The 23886-nt window shown below is 34.7% G+C and overlaps 1 protein-coding gene across 1 annotated transcript; it reads right to left on the bottom strand.

Moving 5' to 3' along the window:
* Positions 1-7142: 7142 nt before the first annotated feature.
* On the bottom strand, positions 7143-16216 carry LOC135156232 (uncharacterized). Its single transcript, XM_064108054.1, has 6 exons — positions 16042-16216; positions 15515-15583; positions 14639-14695; positions 13679-13759; positions 8051-8117; positions 7143-7793 (listed from the first exon to the last, which is right to left on the bottom strand). Exons 1-5 carry the CDS (start codon positions 16142-16144, stop codon positions 8077-8079), a joined length of 351 nt encoding a protein of 116 aa, XP_063964124.1. The 5' UTR covers positions 16145-16216; the 3' UTR covers positions 7143-7793; positions 8051-8076.
* Positions 16217-23886: the final 7670 nt, after the last annotated feature.

The following is a 23886-nucleotide window of genomic DNA, read 5'->3' as shown; positions in this document are numbered from 1 at the left end:
TTTTATCTTTTAGCATTGAATATTCTTTCATAAGTAAGAAAAAAAAATGTCAACCTAACCAAAAAGATATCCATCATTAACGGAAGAGCTTGTAATTTATTCATATCCTTTTATTATGTGCAACAAAGGTTATGGTGCATTTGAAAGACATGAATCCTATTGTCAAGGGGACATTGATTCCTTAAACAAGTCCAATTGTGTGCTTGACAGGACAATATTAATTCTAACAGTAGGATTCATGTCTTTCAAAGGCACCAAAATCTTTGCAACCCACAATAAAAGGATTTGATCAAATTACAAGCTATCCCATTAATAATTCGAATCCCCTTACTTGGGTTGACATTTTTGTGTTTTTACTTATGAAAAAACATTCACAAATAAAAAATACCATATTAAAAAAATCATCAACAAACCATTATCAAAGTAAATGAATAGATTTGTAAATGGATTTTGACAGCATAATTTAAAAAATATCAGAGGTAATGAAAAGATTGATAGGAATTTTGCTGATTAGCAATCAATCTGATGATCAGTATTTTCTAATTTTCTGCCATTTGGCGCAAGCCTTTTTTAAACCCCTCACAAAAGTGTTCCGTGTTCACTCAAGCATGAACGAAACTGATATTTACCAATGGCATTTAAAAGATAAGACTTCAGATCATCTATAAACATCAAAATATAGACATCATAATTTGAAACAAAATTTTGATAGACTTTTCAAAACTGCCCAGTTTTTTTATACGCACTGTATAGGTGATAGATAAAAAGTGAATATAAAGTTTTAATACCGCTAGTCTTTTGTAAATATGGAAACTGAAGAATGTGTACCCTTATTGGCAGCAAGTTAAAATTCTTACATAATGTCATACGCTCCCCCACAGACAAGCCAAAAATGTATATCTATTTAAGAGGGGACGTTGCAAATCGTCAAATAATGCATGATTTATTACGTACTCATTTATCTAGGCAAGTTTGTTTATAGAGATCGTATAACTATTTTGATTTATCAAGCATTGTGTAATTATGTAACTTATTGTCATGTTTATATTATTACTTGTGAAAGATGCTGCAATTCAGCCTTTGGCTGCTACTGAATTTTTTAATAAAGCATTACCACGATCAAAGGCTTTCTTGATGTCTCGCGCTATGATCCTAACTTGATGTCGAGAGTCTAATGAGTCGTTACCACTGAGTGATGTATGAAAATATGTCAACGGTGGATTTCTTTTCCCGGAACCCATATTGTGTATCGCTCAGAAGTTGGTGACTTTCAAGATTTATTCTCCATTGGCAGCAGCCCCTAGAATTCGAGTAGGTGTGAGAAATTAATAGATGTAACACAAAAATGCCCCCCCCCCCTTATTTTTGCTTGTCTAATTTCTCGGGACCAACACCAAGCCGAATTTGTTCTAAGGCCCCATAGGAACACGAATCAAGAAAATAAAAGTAATCGGAAAGAATATTTCTAGGTTGGTGTATTCTTCATATGGGACTGTCAAAGCAAATGGGAATAAAAACCAAAAAAAAAGAAAACAAAGAGAATAAATGAAGACGTGATTGGACTGCACTCCAAAAACTCTGGTGTTGATTTAACACCAGCCCGGAATCTATATATGTCCACACCAGAGAAGTGATAAACAACACCAGTTTCGTTTTGGTCTAACACCAGATAGGTGTTTATACAATACCAATTAGTATTAAAACAGCATCGGTTTGATTCCAAACTGGTGTTGTTTCAATACTTCTCTGGTGTGGACATATATAGATTCCGGGCTGGTGTTAAAACAACACCGGAGTTTTTGCAGTGTGCGTACTTTATTCAACGCAATAACGAAACTTAAATTGAGAGGTTTTCTGATGAGTTCTGAAAGAAGGCTCATAGGTCTGTGTTTAATGAATCATATCGCATGGTATTCAAGCCAGTTGAATTAAAAATTCTAATTTATGATTATAAAATTTATATACAATAGGATTGAGTAATTTCACATTATACTCAATTAAAGTGTCAGTAACATGTTTTTGTGGGACACACTGTAGTGTACAATGCTTTGTGTGTTCTTCCTCTTTAAACACCGGCAGTGTACTTTTAACATTACTGTTTTTGAAAAGAGCACAAAAACAAATAATTCTTGTTGTGGTCGTATGCTCATTATTGACAACACTCCAAATCTGAAGAATAGAAAGTGGTTGTAAACAAAGTCCTAGATCGTTGTGGAAACCAATTCAGTTCAATCCACTTTTTATAATTATTAACAGTACAATGCACCCAAAATTCAAAAAGTTATTAGCGAAATGATTTCATCATTGGTGTCTGAGTTTAAAATCAAAGCAAAGAGTTGTTGTAAATGTTCAGTTTTTCCTAGATTGAGAATTGCAATTAAGTAATTGCAGTAGACATGAGGCCTTTTCACACGTGAATCTTGATTCATCATTGTAATAATGATTGCAATTCGGTCTTTAGAATCATCGGACCTTTCACACGCTCGCTCGAAAACTAAGATTTGAATTCGAATTCCCGAGCAAAGGCGGTATGTGTCCTTGGTGGCTTGTCAATCAAAGCATTGCATCGCAAATACGATTAGTGCATGACAATTGTATTATCTACGGAAGTGCTTAAAAGGTAAAGTAAAATCCGCCCCCCCCCAAAAAAAAAAAAAAAAAAAAAAAAAGAAGAAGATGTTTTGAAGGCCAAGGCTTTTACACGTAAAATTCGTACCGTAATTTGAGTGAAACTTACTGGAATTCGACTCCGGAGTAGAATACCCGCCCTTTCACACGTTAAAAAAACAACGTAATTTTAATGATGATTCCAGTGAAAAAAAGGCTAATGGCGAATATTTAGAATTACGAATCACAGTCAAGATCACAGTCAAAATTACAATAGCAATCACCATTACAATGATGATTCAAGATTCACGTGTGAAAAGGCCCTTTGAATTCGTGATTGTGATTAGCGTTCGTGATTCTAATCATGTTCTAGTTTGGTTTCACACGTGCTAAAAATCGTCCTTAGCCTTATTCTTCACTGGAATCATCATTCAAATTACGATTGTTTTTTTTATCGTATGAAAGGTCGGCAAGTAAAGTCCAAGAAGCAATTCGGTTTAGTGTGCCTGTGACAAGAGATTAGCTAATCTTTTGTTACAGGCATATTGGTCTCATTTTAGAGCAATACCGAATAATGTTGTTTACGGACAATATCCATGGTATTTTGGTAAAAAGTTTTCCATAAAAAATTAAAGATGGCCGTCATTATTGCAAATTTTTAATGGACATCTGCAATGAAAACGTATAAATTCATTCACTAGACACTTTAAGTAATATATTTTGTTTAATAGTTCGATTTTTTCTGCAATGATTCACCAGAACCTATTTCCGACTCAACTTGTTCGAAATCGTCTGAAAAAATGTGAAGATGATTTATATTCCACTTTGTTAGTTTATACTTATATGAATTTCTCTATTGCAGTGGGTTGAACATTTTTCTTATTCGACTAGGCCAATTTATTTGGTGTAACAGCTATAGGTTTTGTCAACCATTGAAACAGTATCCCATTTCGGGTCAAATTGTCAAAACTCATAGCTCTGCGTGCTCGCATTTTATGTATACTTCTAATAGTTAAAAATATTCATTAACACGCGCACCCTGTTCACGATTACAAAAGGTGCTTAGAATGTTCCGATTTCAGGCCTGGTTGAAAGATCGCACTGTCATTATGCCAGTTAATTGATGAGATACATATCTTCTTCATTAATTCTTACGAATAGTACTATATTGGAAAATCAAAAAAATTCAGATAGCATGCACTTTGAGCTCGCATCATTGAAAAGCTGTGATCTATTTCCTATTAAATTTCCCTCTTTTCAGATCGGAATCAAAATTTCTAGCTCGCGCTCTCATAATTTATCTAGGAAGATACTTACCCTTTATCACGATTACGGAGGGAAATGTAGGTTAAGTTATTTTTCCGCCCCTCCCTATTGTACGAAAACATCCATTTTAATTTCATGTAACAGAAAAAGGAAGGTGGGAATATGACATCATGAGCCCACCTATATATTACGACGGCGTACGTCATATACGTAGAACTGTTTTAACAAGGCTAATTAAACATTTTGTTATTTGTTAACTTTGTTATTATCAGACTATGCCATTTTTTATGACACTCTCTTTTGCGCAGTGAAATTTATCTTTTTTAACTTTATTTAATATGTACATAGATTTATATTTTCAGCCAGGAGTACCCCTTTAATAAATATATATGATCGATGTCAAGTGTTTACAGCATTGGTAATGGTTAAACAGCATTTCAAAAGAAATATATAACCTCCGAGGGCGACATGTCCCTGGGAAGCGGGTGTGCATGCTAGGGGTGCTGCTTGTCATGAGTATTCTCCAAAGGCAGCACGGACAGCACCCCATGGAATTCTGGAAGGTGTGAAAAATGGATAAACGTAACAGAAATGATCTTGATTTTTTAATCGAAACCCTTCTTCTTCTTTTTTTTTGCTTGTCAAATTTCCATTTTCAGTGCACCTTTTTTAATTTTTGTTTTTGTTTGTCAAATTTACATCAGCACCCCCAGTCAAAAAATTTGTCCCCAGGGCCCTGTATGGGCCGTGTAACCTCACTTGTTTACCGCAACATTTACAAATCTTATAGTCAAAATACATTGATGAGTAATGGACTTAAATGATGATCATCATGATGATGATCATGGTGATATGATGGTATATCTCTTCGTCTCAGCATCATTATTTAACTTCACGATATTTACAATTTTGACAGATCGGCACTCCCTGCACACTTACCTAAGCCAACGCACCCACCAAGCACACCCTCGTACTCACACTCGCTTATAATTCGAACACACCCTCACCCTCTCCCACACACTATAACACGCAAATTAAATCATAGATTTTTACCTCTGGTATACGGCTATGGATCTGGTCCTGGTGGGGTTGAGAGGAATGAACTCTTTCTGAAGATTATTTTGTTGCACTGCGTAATCAACATACATCAAACAAAATGGATAGCTGATTGTTTAAAAGAATAAATGAAGCACCACTCTGACCTAAATCAGGGGCCTGTTTCATAAAGCTTGTTACAATAACAAATTTACAATAACAGTTAAAAGCTACTGAAATCCTTTAATCTGATTGGCTGATAATAAATTTGTTACAGAAATTGTGCATTTGTTATCATAACAAGTCTCTATGAAACGGGACCCAGTTCACAGTGGTGATCAATCAGGCTATATAATTTATGATATCCATGTTTGGTGTAAAATCATGACAAAGGATAATACATCGAACATTCATTGCGATATTTAAGCTCAGCGGGGGTTCGAAGTTATTGACCAATAGTGTCTAAAGAAGCATAAATTACGAGTTAAGTTGCAAAAGGGGTTAGATCCATTTTTCATCAAATTTGATTTTTGTGATTCAATATATACACTTTTAGAAGCTCTATAAGATGATACCAAAGAAAAGTTAAATTTTCCCCAGGCATTAAAAAGTGAACATATTGGCAAAGAAAAATCACTTTTTTTTTCAAAAGGGGTTAGGTCCATTTCAGTTTGGTTGCAAAAGGGTTTAGGTCCACGAATAATTTTTTGGAAAAGAATATTGTAAAAAAAAAAATATGAAGACAGGTACATTTCTTTTATACCAAAGTTTATGTTCACATGGTAGGTCATTATGAAAATTTAGTTCACATAAGAATATTGCAATATTGCAATATGGGAGAATATTAAAAAAAAAATTCTTGGAGTGGACCTAACCCCCTTTGCAACCAAACTCTTCTGAAGAGCTCATTTGTCAAAATGGTTTAGATCTATTTTTCATAAATTTTATTTTATTTTTTAGTCGCTCTGGTGATACCAAAGAAAATTTGAAATTCACATTAAAACGTGAATAAAAGTGGCAGAAAAAAATCACCTTTTTATTCAAAAGAGATTGGATTCATTTCAGTTTGCTTGCAAAAGGGGTTAGGTCCACAATGATAATTTTTGAAAAAATATATAGAAAAAATTGAAGACAGGTAGATTTCTTTTATAAACAATTTCATGTTCACATGATAGGGTAGTACGTCATGACAATTTAGTTTCTCATAAGAATATTGCAATTATTGAGAATAAAAAACATGATTTTTCGGAAACATGATTTTTCTCGGAATGGTCCAAAGTGGACCTAACCCCTTTGCAACCAAACTCTTCAAATGTGGTCTACAATTTGTATGAATAGGTGAGAACAAAGAGTTGGTGGTATTGTTCTTCTAGCTCCAGTTCACCTAGTTCCGATTCACCTTTCCAAAGAGGTGAATGTGAAAATATATCCGTTGGATGATATAATCTATTAAATCATATTTATAGAATTCGATATCAATGTAGAAAAAGAAATACAAAGTAAAAATAAAGCAAAATACTAGTTGGGTTTTGAGCAGAAAGGGATAGCAGTTTATAGACCAAGATATTTTGAAGAAGGCCGAGGAAGGCTTTGTGCTGGAAGGAAGATTTGATGAAGCAAGATATTATCAAATCCTCCGTTTTCTTTATTTCAAAACGAGTAAAGTCGGGTATAAACCTCGTTTTTGTTCGTTATCGAAAAAGGAGAAATTATCGTTTATATTTTGTTTTTAAAATGAAATTTGACGGTGTTTTTTAATGTTATCTTATTTTTCTGTGTATTTTGGGAAACAGGGAAGCGAAATATCTGACAGTACCCGATTGTCAATTTGTAATTAAAAAAAAAACATTTCGTGATAATTTAACTACTGTTAGCCTTATTGTCCATGTGATGTTTTCCAATTTACTGGAAAAATTGGTCACAATCTATCGACTTCACGTGTTGTCCAATAGTCGTAGTGTAAAAGTCGTGCACTTCGGGAACGAATTTTGCTGGCACACTTGTTGATGAAAATAATGATGATGAAATTGAAAGGAAGGATGACATTATGTGTAAGTGAAAACCTTAGGTCTATCTTTATTTAACCAACCCTCTCTCTCTCTCTCAATTTTATCATGAAATTAGTAAACATACTTTGAAAAATGGATGCTTTCATTATTAGCCAAATTATATTTAAAATATTTTCAACACAACAAAGACATTCAACCTCAAAGAAAATGTACTCCTTTTTTATTCAGATAATGTTTTATTTGGTAAGTTAAACCATATACATGAAAATGCAAAGCTTATCTTTTAAAATATGTAAAATATGTGATCATTGTTATTACATCAATGCATGCTATCCTAACTTTATTAAGATATACATAAATTGTTGAAACATGCTAAATAAATCATCCATAACTTGTAGATTTCTCAAATCTTAGATTAATACAAAGAAATAGATGACAAATATGTTCCCTGCCATATACAACAACAAATTCTATAAGTATAACATAATTGGGAAAAGCGGAAATGGGTGCAATCAAGAGAGAAAAATTGGGAAAATACACGTACATATCACTTCAAAGCACAAAGCATATTGGATATGAATATACATTGCAATATCTAATATGAAATTTTGATTAATATCGAATGTAATCGAACTCACGGAGACAAATCAAAATGACAATTTAAAAAGTGTGATTGGATTTAGTTTTAAGAGAAGGTAACAAGATACTGCAGTAATTATAAACAAATTTTCTGAAGAAATTATGTAAAATAACACATGTCGGGGATGTGAGGATCTCGATCAGCATTAACTGTAATTTACACTGCCAACGCGGAATTGCATCTCCTGGGTGTTTATCAGTCCACAACGCACCCACATACATGTAGACGTAGGTTTGCTGATGAGTAAAGAGAAAATAAATATTTCCATGTAAGCGTACCGATCAGAAAGAAAACGTATGTACAAGAATAGTTAATATTTTTTGTTAATAATTTTACTGGGACTGATTCTATATTTTAACGTTTAAGTGGGGGTTTGCAAAATACTCTCTGCTACGCTTACAAGTATTTCAATTATTTAGAGTATATGTTTTTGGAAATATTACAAGTTGAATTACAGAACTACATTCCCAATTTCAACATTCGAATTTCTTACCGTTGGTAGTGAGGTAGTCTGCACAACTAGCGCCTCCCACCGGGAGGTCTTCTCATTACATCAGCATCTAGATTTCAAAATTAAAAATACAATATCAATAAAACAACGAAAACCCAATAACATGTGGTATATAACTTATACTAATTAACTGATCGATCACTATGAATCACCTATCGGAAACGAATTGTGCATTTAGAATGATGTTAGGAGAATGGCCCAAATGAATAATCCATTCAAAGAAAAAGACAGAGATAGAAAGAGAGAGAGAGAGAGAAAGGGAGAGCTACACAAACTTAAGAGAGCTCGAATGAATTCCCTGAGCTGCAGCTGCCTATCTATGCCTAACTTCACCGATACTAAATAGTACCTGTATTGCGCGAATCTTGTAAAAAAATATTTATCCGCTTCTTAGGCTTTGAATCAAATAAAATTTAGTATGCGTTTTGTTTTAATCACATTATGAGATGCACGGCGGATAAAAAGAAACGCTAAACCCTAATACTACATTTTTTCGGATCGAATTAACACATACATGATACGCCAAATAGGCGTATAATGAGATTACAAAGTCATGAGACGATAAGAGACCTACAAGCACTTACAATTAACAATAAATCAGGATATCCCATTAAAATCGGTTTATTTAATTGATTACATGGCTTCTTAATCTCTTTTCTCTCATGTTGTACGTTAAATGCCAAAGTAAAACAAAGTCATTATTAATGAAAGAGGAAATGAAGGGGGCACTGGCGTACAAATGGGGGCTCTTCTCCCCGATTTTTTAAGTCCTATACCAAGAAAAACCATAAAAAAGAAGGAAATTATAAAAAAAGGAAAGAAAATGAAGGTAAACTATTATTTGTTACATATTGTCTCCAAATCTACCAGAAAATTAGGTTTTCATTTTATAAAGGCCAAAATTATTGCTTTCTTGTTTCTCTCGCTCGCAACTTTTTTTTAAATTTATTTTACCACATACGCCATTTTGTGCCACTCAAGGCTTTTGGCTTACTACGCGGTGTTACAACCGATAATGTCGCATCAACGCATAATGTCGCACCAACGCATAATGTCGCAGATTGCGACATTATGCCAAGAGCATCCGACGCATAATGTCGCAGTCAACGCATAATGTCGTAGTTTTTCTAACGCATAACGTCACATGTCGCAACGCATAATGTCGCAGCAAGTTGTCAACGCATAACGTCACATGTCGCAACGCATAATGTCGCAGTGGTATTTTCTTCAGGACTCGAGCTACAGATAAGATATAAAATATGAGTTCACTAAGTATTTTGATACACGAGAAAAAGAATTAAGTGATTTTGAAATCAGGATTACTCTTTGTATGGATATTTATCGGTTTATTGCCATTTCGTCTACGGCCCATTTCCCACTATCGCATGCCATGGTCTGATATCATTTCGTCTACCATTAGTTAGTCAACTATCAACAAAGTACAATAACCATTTCGTCTAATCATCATCTCGTCTAATAGCCAGTTGGTCTAATAGCCGTTTTGTCAATTATCATTTAGTCTAATTGTATTTTTTTCAATTGGTCCAATTTCCACTTTATCCAATATCATTATATGCGTCTATTACCTTTTGGCCTAATAGCCAATTGGTCTAATAACCACTTGGTCTACTCTCATTTCATTCATGTTCCATTTGGTCTAACTTAAGTTGGTTGACTATCACTTTGTCGAAACCCATTCCGGCAAACAATCATTTGGTATCGTTGCCATGGTCCAATCACCAATAGGTAAAATTCCGGTATTTTTTTCGGTTTACTGACGGATGGTCTATTATCACTAAATCTAATCATCAGATTGGCTAACAACATTCGTGATAAACCCACTTAGTCCTATTCTCTTTTGGTCTAATGACCACTTGGTCTAATAGCCAATTGGTCTAATGACCACTTGGTCTTATTCCCAGTTGGGCTAATTGCCACTTGGTCTAATTTTCATTTGGTCTAATTGCCATTTCGTCTAATGTATTTTATTGTCACTTGGTCTAATTGCATTTGGTCTAATACCAGTTCGTCTAATAGTCGGATGGTCTAATACTAGTTGGTCAAATACCAGTTGGTCTAATCCTCACTTGGTCCATTATTCATTTGGTCTATATTCAGTTGGTCTAATGTGCAGTTGGTCTTATTTCCATTTCGGCCAATTTCCACTTGATCTAATTTCCAGATAGTCTAACATTAATTTCGTCTACATGCCATTAGGTCTAATATGTAAAGTTTGCATGATAACTTGTTTTCGTTTTTCTGGTAAAATTGTTAAAGTTACTTTCCGCGCGCCGGCTTCGAATCTTCACCCGTGTGCCCCTCGATATTTGAGTACATTTAGAGTAACTATATTTCCATCCCCAATTAAAAAAAAAAATATGAGGATTTTCAAAAGCCTGTGGAGATGAATGCTTCATATTCCAGTCCGAAAAGGGGTAAATTTAAGCACTTTTTCAAGCGCTATGCATGAAAATCCTGAAGTGGATGTGGATGAGAGCGCGAAGCGCGAGCGAAAATTTTAGCCTATATAGTACATGGTGTTTTTTTACCTGGTTGCTAAGAAAGCATGATTGCTTGTAAGCAAGCAACCAGATGACCGACGGCTTAAGGTCCTCTCCAAGGGGCACTAATGCACCAATTAGGAATAATATCCGGGTCACCGGAATCAGAACCCCCCTCTCTACCTACTGAGCTATCGCGCCTCTTTTGAGCTTGAAAGATTTATTTTTATTTTCATCGTTTTCACCTCACCCTATTTTATTCACTCTTCTGTCTCCTCTTATTTTTCCTCATTTTCCCTCCTCTCTTTCCCCTTCTTTTCCCTTTTCTGATCTGAACCACAAATCAGGAGCAGTACTGCAACAATTCGGCAATGATACATAGACCCACCGTAGAGGTCTAGTACCAGTAGACCATTATGGTTATAAGATGAAATGAATATGCCTATTGGACGAAATGATGATTGGACAAGATGGTGATTGGACCCATGGCAACGATACCAAATGATTGTTAGCCGAAATGGGTTTCGACAAAGTGATCGACCAACTTAAGTTGGATCAAATGGAACATTGACGAAATGAGAGTGTACCAGATGATTATTAAACCAATTGGCTATTAGACCAAAAGGTAATAGAAATAATGATATTGTACAAAGTGGATTGGACCAATTGAAAAAAGATGCAATAAGACTAAATGATAATAAACACAACGGCTATTAGACCAACTGGCTATTAGAAGAGATGGTAATTAGACGAAATGGTTATTGGACTTTGTTGATAGTTGACTAACTAATGGTAAACGAAATTATATCAGACCATGCGATAGTGGGAAAAGGTAGAAGACGAAATGGCAATAAACCGATAAATATCCATACAAAGAGTAATCCTGATTTCCAAATCACTTAATTCTCTTTCTCGTGTCTCAAAATACTTAGTAAAAGCATATTTTATATCTTAACTGTAACTTGAGTCCTGAAGAAAATACCGCTGCGATATTATGCGTTGCGACATGTGACGTTATGCGTTGACAACTTGCTGCGACATTATGCGTTGCGACATGTGACGTTATGCGTTAGAAAAACTACGACATTATGCGTTGACTGCGACATTATGCGTCGGACGCTCTTGGCATAATGTCGCAATCTGCGACATTATGCGTCGGTGCGACATTATGCGTTGGTGCGACATTATCGGTTGTAACACGCCACACTACTGGTACGATGATCCCTGTTTCGGATTCGGCGGTGGGGCAAAAATAAGAAGATAGCTGCGCTATCGATTTTTTTGCGCATAGTGCACCGAAAATTGATAATTTTTATGTTTGATAACATATTTATGTTTGATAACATATTTAGGCCAAGTTTGATGAGTTTGTAGTGCTTTCCAAAGAATTTCAAAACATACATTTGCATTGCATATTATAAAGTTTCCAATTTGTGAAAATTATGAGGGGGGTTGCAACTCGTCGTCCTTGGATCGACGCCTCTGCCACGCTGAAAGGGATAAACACCTTCAAAGTTCCTAAGATGTCATACACCTGCAGATTGCTCAACCTTTACCTCTCTTTTCAACTTCGATGTAATTGTTCAATCGCCCACCGTTGGGCGGTCTTGTGGGTCTTTGGCGCATACACATGAGATCCCCAAAATAGTTTGTCGATAGCATTTTTCTCGTTCCGTTACCCTTCGAATTCCAATTCATAAACGGTCAACCCTCTGTACTTGTGGAAAATATAACCTTCATTGATTTTCTGGAAATTGAAAAAAATATATCAATTTCTCTCATTTTTTGCCGACATGATACTTTTAAATTTCTTTATCCTCCCTTCTGAATTATTGTGACAAATGAAAATTGGGATATCCGTCCGACAGAGGTTCTTCCGACTGGGATTGGTTTCCAGAATAATGAGATTATTATTATTATTTAAATGGATCAACTTGACTTATTTTCAGCCTCCATTTAAGACAATCTTATCGAGGGTGGACATAATTTGATCACGCTTCAAAATATACCAGCAAAATTATATTTTGGACGGTCAAGTACAGAAAATTTGAATCACGTACTCGCTCGCTCGATTACACGTCGGGACGTAATGCAAAATGCCCTCGCAAACTACGGAAACTTCTTTCTGTCTCCCTCTCTTTGATTAAGACGAGATTAAATTTCTAGGGTCCTCTAATGAAGCAGGAAGCTCAAAGTGTTCATTTTCATTTTTAAGATAATGGTATAGCTACCGCTTAACCAAGAGAAGGCCTTTCAATTATTTTAGCATCTAGTGAGTTTCAAGAAAATAAAACAAGGCGATTGAATTTAGAAGAGTGGTGGTGCATTACAGGAGTGAAAAAAAAAATTTCAGCAACATAATTACGTGACTTTACATGTGGACATATAAGCCTACATTCTGTTAGAAAATATACATTTTCCCTGTTATCCTTATGGGCTCAAGCGAAATCCGACTAAAGCAGGATGATGTATTTCGCAAAGTATTAATGTAAACATATATCAATGAATTTCCGTCAATTCAGTTCTCACTACATGCACCCAATATTAAAAACATGTGTTATGACATGTGTTAAAATCCCTAAATAACATCATTCTGTCTGGATTTATTCCACTTTTCTTATTAGCAAATTTGCTATTCAGACAATTAAAAGTGGTAGACTTTAGTTTTGCCCGTCATATACGAAGTTCTTTTTGGACGCAGTAGGACAGCGGGTACTGTGTAGTGATGAAAGCAAACCATTTGACCCTCGGTGAGTGTGGGTGGGGCGTGCGTGTGTGAATGGAGGGGTGGATGACGTGAGAAGTGCCTATTTTTTCAAATGCGCACTTTTATTTTGATCTTCACAACGCACGTTATCAATATCTAGAGTACATAATGGGACAAAAGATGGATTAAGAGAACCTGTCCTGTCTTGCGCATGCGCCTAGCAACGCACCCATAAATCATTTAATTATTGAATAACTAGATTACAAAAAAAAAGAATGGCAAAAAATCAAGTTAATATTCAAATTGCATCCAAGCGAAAAGAGAGGTCAGTGAAATTATTTATGAAAAAGTCCCCGCCCCCGGATAAAATTACTACAGATTTCAGACGCACCACACCCGTACCTTTATCATAAACGTTGAAGTTCCTGTTGAAGACCTTACCCAGTGGAGGTATCCATGGAGGTAACCTACGCACTCTAAAATCTGTAAGTTCAATATCAGAATAGTTATATCATAAAAATAGTATATACACATGAGAGATAAAAAGTGAAAATAAGTTTTGGTACCGCTAGTCTCTTATAAATATGTAAACTATAGGTGTAGCCTTATTGGTTTATAATTGCGCCAAAATGGCAAGTTTAAATTCTTACATAATGTCATACGCTCCCTCACAGACAAGCCAAACATCTATTTAAGAGGGGATGTTGCAAATCGCCATAGGGTCTAATGCAACGTCAATTGTATACGTAGTGTACGATATATTCTAAATGCCATGTTTCCTTTTGAAAAAAAAGGATATTTTTATCACTCTTTCGCTAAGCTCTCTCGCTTTGAAATGATTGAAACTTATTTTTTGGAGATGACGTCACAGACTCACCCCCATGCCAAAGATTTTTTTTAATTCCGTTTATGAAAAATGTATACAGATTCAATATCATAGCATTAAAGTAAAATAGACAAATAAATAGTAAATGTATTTTACAATATAATTTGTCTAACATTCATGCGGTATAGTGAAGAAAACAAGTGGAGGTTTATTAAAATGTGAGTTCCGAAGCAATTGGTTTGTGTCAAGCAACGCTTTGAATGATTAACCAGTTTACCACGCTTACGTTTAAATTCCCCGCAATCATCATTTATCCCACTGTATATTAACATTAGATTTGCTTTAGAAATAACGATAACGACAAAACTAGTGATTTTGGAAAAGATCTGAGTAATCATAATTAACATTTTAAACAAATCAGTGATTAATGTTTTTATTTTAATGATTGTAATGGCAATTTTATATCCAAATACATGTAGTTTGAAGTTATCGGTCAAAGACAGAGAAATCTGTCTGGATGAATAGCATTAACTTACTGATGCCATTGTTGGAACGATTACCAAGAGGTGGAATCCTTCGAAATATTTTCGCATCTGCAAATTCAAATGGGAAACTTAAGCAGCGACGAAGAATAATATTAATCGATAAAGAATAATATTCAAAACGATTAAAAAACAATTGTGTATGTTAACTTTGATCGGGGAAGTTAAGGAAATTCAAACATCCCCTGTCCACGCTATCCACTGCTGTTGTTTGCGGTTGTCATAGATTTTGCGTTTGGGAATGGCTTAAGTTGAAAATATATATACATTTTTGTTTTATTTCAAACATATTGGTGGTAAACAAATCCCATTAAAATTTAAGCCTATATGCTTTACGTGTGAAAAGTTTTCATGGAGAACACTGCTGGGCAATTCCATAAAATATGTACGTCCGATCCCATTTTTGTGGGACCTTCATGAAATTTTCTGTCTCTGATTTATGTTCTTTTTGACAGTCTGTAATGCTCTCAAATGATAATGACTTGGTCAGTTTATGAAGTAAAGTAAAACTCGAGAAAAATGCGGGGTCGTATGTAAAGAAAGTTGATTATTTTATGGAATTGCCTTGCTATAACTCTTATTCCAATATCTTTCACGACTGAGGAATCACAGGAATCACATTCCCCGAAATGTGATATTAACACTAGAGTGATTAAACAAGATTTTATGACCGTAATAATGTTTGTTTTTATTCGATTCGTCAGGTGCCACGAAAGAAATATGAAATAGCGGTTTTTAGTATTAAAAAAAATATAGGGGAAGCCGGGAGGACGGTCTGCAGGGTCTATACATCCCTAGCAAATAACAATTAATATAATTGTATGAGCGCTACCTTATAAAAGAAAAATGGAAATAGAGAAATATGCCTACCGGTAACTTCCGTCATGCCGAATAGAATAATCGTCGACAGGCACATTACAAGGATTGTGTTCTGCATATCTAGTAGAAAAAGATGGAGAAATTAAGTAGTTAATTTGCAGTCACATACATACGGTGCCACAGAGGAATGGGCGGGGAGGGGGGGGGGGTAGCGGGGAACTCAGCTCTGTGATTTTTAAGTGATGAAGTGTTGAGGCGGAAAAGGGGGGAGGAAGAAGTCAGAGTAAAAGAAAGAGCAATTTTTGTGTTTTAAGCACGACCTTTACCACTTTTGTTGTCAAAATACATTTATGATTAATGAGATAACATGATGATGATTATTATAATTATAATGGTATGTCTGTTTATTTGTTCCAGCATCATCATGCAATTTCACAATATTGTGAATTTCTGACAAAACGACACACACTGCACACTAAACCCACGCTCCTTCACACACACATACTCGCCTATTACTCGAACTCAACCTCACCCTCTACCACACACTATAGCACGCAAATTAAATCAGAGATTTTTACCTCTGGTTTTCTGGTATACGGCGATGGATGTGGTCCTGGTCGAGTTGAGAGGAATAAACTCTTTCTGAAGATTATTTTGCAGCACTGCGTAATCAACATACATCAAACAAATTGATAGCTGATTGTTTGAGCGAATAAATAAAGCATTTTTTCAAATGCGCACTTATATTTTGATCTATTGACTCACATCGCACGTTATCAATATTTAGAGTACATAATGGGACATATGGATTGAGAGAACCAGTCTCGCGCATGCGCCTAGCAACGCCCACATAAATGAATAATCAAATGAATAGATTTTAACAAGAATAACAAAAACTCGTTAATATTTAAATTGCATCCCAGCGAGGAGAGAGATCGCATTAACAAAATCAGTGAAATTATTTTTGAAAAATTGCCTTCCCACGCAAAACAAAATACTACAGAATTCAGACGTACCATACCCGTACCTTTATCATAAACGTTGAAGTTCCTGTTGAAGATCTTACCCAGGGGAGGTGCCCTTCGCATTCTAACATCTGTAAGTTCGATGTCAGAATAGCTATATCATAAAAAATAGTATATACAGTGCGTATTTAAAAAACGGGACAGTTTAAAAAAGTCCATCATTTTTTTTCTTCAAATTATGATGTCTATACTTTGATGTTAATAGATGCTCTGATGTCTTATCTTTCAAAGGCTTGAAAGAAAAATAAGTTTCGTTCATGCTTGAGCGAACGCAAGACGTTTTTGTGAGGGGTTAAAAAAAATGGCTTGCGCCAAATGCCAGAAAAATATAAAATATTAATCATCAGACTTTTTTGCTTGTTTTTATTCAATTTACTCTCATTTCTTTATTCGTACATCAATTATGTTCATACCGGGTAAATATTATCATTGGATAATGTTACACATCTGTCTATGAGGACGATGAGGTCGAAGGTCATCTATAGGGGTCAAATAATATATGTCATGTACACCCTTATTTTGAAGTTTTTGTTCAACTTTCTTTATTTCTGCATAAATCATTTTCATACTTGGATCATTATGATCCTTGGGTAATACTACATGTGCATCCATGAGGATGACGTGGTCAAAGGTCGTCTAGGGGTCAAAATATTATATTGCATATTTTGATTATCGCGAAACCAGGCAGGACTTATGGTTCGCAAACCGTTTTGTTTCATTTAAATATGTATCTTTTAGCATTGAATATTCTTTCATAAGTAAGAAAAAAAATTGTCAACCTATAACCAAGGAGATATTCATCATTAATGGAAGAGCTTGTAATTTATTCATAACCTTTTATACCTTTTATTATGTGCAACAAATGTTATGGTGCATTTGAAAGACATGAATCCTGTTGTCAAGGGGACATTGATTCCTTAAACAAGTCAAATTGTGTGCTTGACAGGACAATATTAATTCTAACAGAAGGATTCATGTCTTTCGAAGGCACCAAAACTTTTGCCGCCCACAATCAAATTACAAGCTATCCCATTAATGATTCGAATACCCTTACATGGGTTGATATTTTTTTTATTTTCACTTATGAAAAAACATTAAATGCTAGAAGATTCCATATTAAAAAACACCAACAATCCAATTAAAGTAAATGAATTGATTTGTAAATGGAGTTTGACAGCATAATTCAAAATCATTGCAGAGATATCGAAAAGATTGATAGGAAGTTTGCTGATTAGCAAGAAGTCATGATGATCAGTATTTTCTGCCATTTGGCGCAAGCCTTTTTTTTTAACCTTTCACAAAAGTGTTCCATGTTCGCTCAAGCATGAACGAAATTGACATTTTAATGGCAATTTGAACGAAAAGACTTCAGATCATCTATTAACAACAAAATATAGACATCATAATTTGAAACAAAATTTTGATAGACTTTTCAAAACTGTCCAGTTTTTTTATACGCACTGTTTAATATTCTTTGATCTTATGTATAATTGTTTAATGTCTACTTTTTAAATTTACAATTCTCACCACATTTCTCGCTTTCCTCGCGCATAAAGACCTGTAGGTGTTATGCGTATTTAACAACTGTACTATTATTATTATTATTATTAAAGGCTTTCTTGATGTCTCGCACTATGATCCTAACTTGATGTCGAGAGTCTAAGGAGTCGTTACCACTTAGTGATATATGAAAATATGTCAACGGTGGATCTCTTTTCCCGGAACCCATATTGTGTATCGCTCAGAAGTTGGTGACTTTCAAGATTTAATCTCCATTGGCATTACCCCCTGGAATTCGAGTAGGTGTGAGAAATTAATAAATGTAACGCAAAAATGCCCCCTTATTTTTGCTTGTCTAATTTCTCGGGACCAACACCAAGCCGAATTTTTTCTAGGGCCCCATAGGAACACGAATCAAGAAAAAAAAGTAATCGGAAATATTTCTAGGTTGGTGTATTCTGCTTATGGGACTGTCAAATCGGCACGCAAATGGGAATATAAAAAAAATAAAATAAAAAAAAGAATGAATGAAGACGCGATTGGACTGCACTGCAAAAACTCTGGTGTTGATTTAACACCATGCAGCCCGGAATCTATATATGTCCACACCAGAGAAGTGTTAAACAACACCAGTTTCGTTTTGGTCTAACACCAGATATGTGTTTATACAATACCAATTAGTATTAAAACGGCATCGGTTTGATTCCAAACTGGTGTTGTTTCAATACTTCTCTGGTGTGGACATATATAGATTCCGGGCTGGTGTTAAAACCACACCGGAGTTTTTGCAGTGTGCGTACTTTATTCAACGCAATAACGAAACTTGAATTGAAAGGTTTTCTGATGAGTTTTGAAAGAAGGCTCATAGGTATGTGTTTAATGAATCATATCGCATGGTATTCAAGCCAGTTGAATTAAAAATTCTAATTTATGATTATAAAATTTATATACAATAGGATTTAGTAATTTCACATTATACTCAATTAAAGTGCCAGTAACATGTTTTTTGTGGGACACACTGTAGTGTACAATGTTTTGTGTGTTCGTCCTCTTTAAACACCGGCAGAATAGTTTTAACATTACTGTTTTTGAAAAGAGCACAAAAACAAATAATTCTTGTTGTGGTCGTATGCTCAGTATTGACAACACTCCAAATCTGAAGAATAGAAAGTGGTTGTAAACAAAGTCCTAGATCATTGTGGAAACCAATTCAGTTCAATCCACTTTTTATAATTATTAACAGTACAATGCACCCAAAATTCAAAAAGTTAATAGCGAAATGATATCATCATTGGTGTTTGAGTTTAAAATCAAAGCAAAGAGTTGTAAATGTTCAGTTTTTCCTAGATTGAGAATTGCAATTAAGTAATTGCAGTTGACATGGGGCCTTTTTACACGTGAATTTTGATTCATCATTGTAATGATGATTGCAATTCGTCTTTAGAATCATCGGACCTTTCACACGCTCACTCGAAAACTAAGATTTGAATTCGAATTCCTGAGCGAAGGCGGTATGTGTTCTTGGTGACTTGTCAATCAAAGCATTGCATCGAAAATACGATTAGTGCATGGCAATTGTATTATCTACGGAAGTGCTTAAAAGGTCAAGTAAAAGCCGCCCCCCCCCCCCCAAAAAAAAAAAGAAGAAGAAGATGTTTTGGAGGTCAAGGCTTTTACACGTAAAATTCGTACCGTAATTTGAGTGAAACTTACTGGAATTCGACTCCGGAATAGAATACCCGCCCTTTCACACGTTAAAAAAAACAACGTCATTTTAATGATGATTCCAGTGAAAAAAGGCTAATGGCGAATATATAGCACATGTGAAACCAAACTAGAACATGATTAGAATCACGAACGCTAATCACAGTTACGATTACGATATTAATCACCATTACAATGATGATTCAAGATTCACGTGTGGAAAAGGCCCTTTGAATTCGTGATTGTGATGAGCGTTCGTGATTCTAATCATGTTCTAGTTTGGTTTCACACGTGCTAAAAAATCGCCCTTAGCCTTATTTTTCACTGGAATCATCATTCAAATTACGATTTTTGTTATCGTATGAAAGGTCGGCAAGTAAAGTCCAAGAAGCAATTCGGTAGTGTGCCTGTGACAAGAGATTAGCTAATCTCTTGTTACAAGCACACTGGTCTCATTTTAGAGCTATACCGAATAATGTTTACGGACAATATCCATGATATTTTGGTAAATAAATTTCCATAAAAATTTAAAGATGGCCGTCATTATTGCAAATTTTTAATGGACATCTGCTATGAAAACGTATAAATTCATTCACTAGACACTTTAAGAAATATATGTTTTGTTTAAAGTACAAGTCCACCCAAACAAAAAGTTGATTTGAATAAAAAGATAAAAATCCAACCAGCATAGCATTGAAAATTTCATCAAAATCGGATGTAAAATAAGAAAGTTATGACATTTTAAAGTTTTGCTTAATTTCACAAAACAGTTATATGCACATCCTGGTGGGTATGCAAATGAGGAGACTAGTGACGTCATCCACTCACTATTTCTTTTGTAATTTATTATATGAAATATGGAATATTTTTCTCCTCATTGTCAAGTGAAACAATGATTAAGTCCTCACTGAACATGTGGAATGAGCATTGTTAAATACTATATGATTCAGTCAAGTTGGTCCTTATTGTCAAATCTGTAAAAAATGAAATATTGTATAATTCAAACAATAAAAAAACAAAAGAAATAGTGAGTGAGGGACATCATCAACTTTCTCATTTTAGTTGTGCATATCACTGTTTTGTGAAAAATAAGCAAAACTTTGAAATGTCATAACTTTCTTATTTTACATCCGATTTTGATGAAATTTTCAGCATTTTGCTAGTTTGATATCTCTAATTATTCAAATCAACATTTTTCTGGGGTGGACTGTACCTTTAGTAGTTCGATTTTTTTCTGCAATGATTCACCAGAACCTATTTCCGACTCAACTTTTTCGGAATCGTCTGAAAAAATGTGTGAAGATGAATTATATTATACTTTGTTTGTTTATACTTATATGAATTTCTCTCTTGCAGTGGGTTGAACATTTCATTTATTCGACTAGGCCAATTTATTTGGTGTAACAGCTATAGGTTTTGTCAACCATTGAAACAGTATCCCATTTCGGGTCAAATTGTCAAAACTCATAGCTCTGCGTGCTCGCATTTTATGTATACTTCCATATTAAAAAACAAAACAAATTAAAATCCCCTTTCATATTAGTTTAATAGTTGAAAATATTCATTAACACGCGCACGCTGTTAACGATTACAAAAGGTGCTAAGAATGTTCCGATTTCAGGCCTGATATATGTATTAAAAGATCGCACTGTCATTAGGCTAATTAATTGATGAGATACATATCTTTTTCATTAATTCTTACGAATAGTACTATATTGGAAAATCAAAAAATTTCAGATAGCATGCACTTTGAGCTCGCATCATTGAAAAGCTGTGATCTATTTCCTATTAAATTTCCCTCTTTTCAGATCGGAATATCAAAATTTCTAGCTCGCGCTCTCATAATTTATCTAGGAAGATACTTACCCTTTATGACGATTACGGAGGGAAATGTAGGTTAAGTTATTTTTCCGCCCCTCCCTATTGTACGAAAACATCTTTTAATTTCATGTAACAGAAAAAGGAAGGTGGGAATATGACATCATGAGCCCACCTATATATTACGACGGCGTACGTAGAACTGTTTTCACAATGCTAATTAACCATTCTGTTATTTGTTAACTTTGTTATTATCAGACTATGCCATTTTTTTATGACACTCTCTTTTGCGCAGTGAAATTTATCTTTTTAACTTTATTCATTTACATAGATTTTTATTTTCAGCCAGGAGTACCCCTTTAATAAATGTATATAATCGGTGTCAAATGTTTACAGCATTTCAGAAGAAATATATAACCTCCGAGGGCGACATGTCCCTGGGAAGCGGGGGTGCATGCTAGGGGTGCTGCGTGTCATGATTATTGACCAAAGGCAGCACGGGCAGCACCCCATGGAATTTTGGAAGGTGTGAAAAAATGGATAACGTAACAGAAATTATCTTGATTTTTCAATCGAAACCCTTCTTCTTCTTCTTTTTTTTTGCTTGTCAAATTTCTCAGAAGCAAAATGACCTTCATTTTCAGTGCACCTTTTTTAATGTTTGTTTTTGCTTGTCAAATTTACATCAGCACCCCCAGTCAAAAAATTGTCCCCAGGGCCCTGTATGGGCCGTGTAACCTCACTTGTTTACCGCAACATTTACAAATCTTATAGTCAAAATACATTGATAATCATGATGATGATCATGGTGATAGGATGGTATATCTCTTCGTCTCAGCATCATTATGTAATTTCACGATATTTACAATTTTGACAGATCGGCACTCCCTTCACACTTACCTAAGCCAACGCATCCACCAAGACACACCCTCGTACTCACACTCGCTTATAATTCGAACACACCCTCACCCTCTCCCACACACTATAGCACGCAAATTAAATCATAGATTTTTACCTCTGGTTTTCTGGTATACGGCTATGGATCTGGTCCTGGTGGGGTTGAGAGGAATGAACTCTTTCTCAAGATTATTTTGTTGCACTGCGTAATCAACATACATCAAACAAAATGGATAGCTGATTGTTTAAAAGAATAAATAAAGCACCATTTTGACCTAAATCAGGGGAGTGTTTCATCAACATTTTCATCCAACAAGTTGTCAGATCTGACATCTTTCTCTGATGTTGATTGGCTGAGAGGTACTGTTACTATGGTAACTGTCGGATAAAATGGGACTTGTCGGGTAAAACGTCCGACAAGTCCTTTCATGAAACGCCAACCAGGGGCCCGTTTCATAAAGCTTTTTACAATAACAAATTTACAATAGCAGTTAAAAGCTACTGAAATCCTTTAATCTGATTGGCTGATAGTAAATTTGTTACAGAAATTGTGCATTTGTTATCATAACAAGTCGTTATGAAACGGGACCAAGGTCACAGTGGTGATCAATCAGGCTATATGATTTATGATATCCATGTTTGGTGTAAAATCGTGACAAAGGATAATACATCGAACATTCATTGCGATATTTAAGCTCAGCGGGGGTTTGAAGTTATTGACCAATAGTGTCTAAAGAAGCATAAATGAAGAGCTCAGTTGCAAAAGGGGTTAGATCCATTTTTCATCAAATTTGATTTTTGTGATTCAATGTGTAGATTTTTAGTAGCTCTATAAGATGATACCAAAGAAAAGTTGAATTTTCCCAGGCATTAAAAAGTGAACAAAATGGCAAAGAAAAATCACTTCTTTTTTTTTCAAAAGGGGTTAGGTCCACAAATAATTTTTTGGAAAAGAATATTGTAAGAAAAAAAAAATATGAAGACAGGTAATTTCTTTTACACCAAATTTTATGTTCACATGGTAGGGTATTATTAAATTTAGTTCACATAAGAATATTGCAATATGGGAGAATATAAAAAAAATCTTGGAGTGGACCTAACCCCCTTTGCAACCAAACTCTTCTGAAGAGCTCATTTTTCAAAAGGTTTAGATCTATTTTTCATAAATTTTATTTTATTCTTTCTCAGAACAGATAGATTTTTAGTCGCTCTGGTGATACCAAAGAAAATTTGAAATTCACATTAAAGCGTGAATAAAAGTGGCAGAGAAAAATCAAATTTTTTATTCAAAAGAGATTGGATTCATTTCAGTTTGCTTGCAAAAGGGGTTAGGTCCACAATGATAATATTTGAAAAAATATATAGAAAAAATTGAAGACAGGTAGATTTCTTTTATAAACAATTTCATGTTCACATGATAGGGTAGTACATCATGACAATTTAGTTTCTCATAAGAATATTGCAATAATTGAGAATAAA

This window comes from Lytechinus pictus, chromosome 12, assembly GCF_037042905.1.
Source record: "Lytechinus pictus isolate F3 Inbred chromosome 12, Lp3.0, whole genome shotgun sequence".
NCBI lineage: Eukaryota > Metazoa > Echinodermata > Echinoidea > Temnopleuroida > Toxopneustidae > Lytechinus > Lytechinus pictus.
The sequence above is the reverse complement of the archived record's forward strand: the minus strand, read 5'-3'. Positions and strand labels throughout refer to the sequence as shown.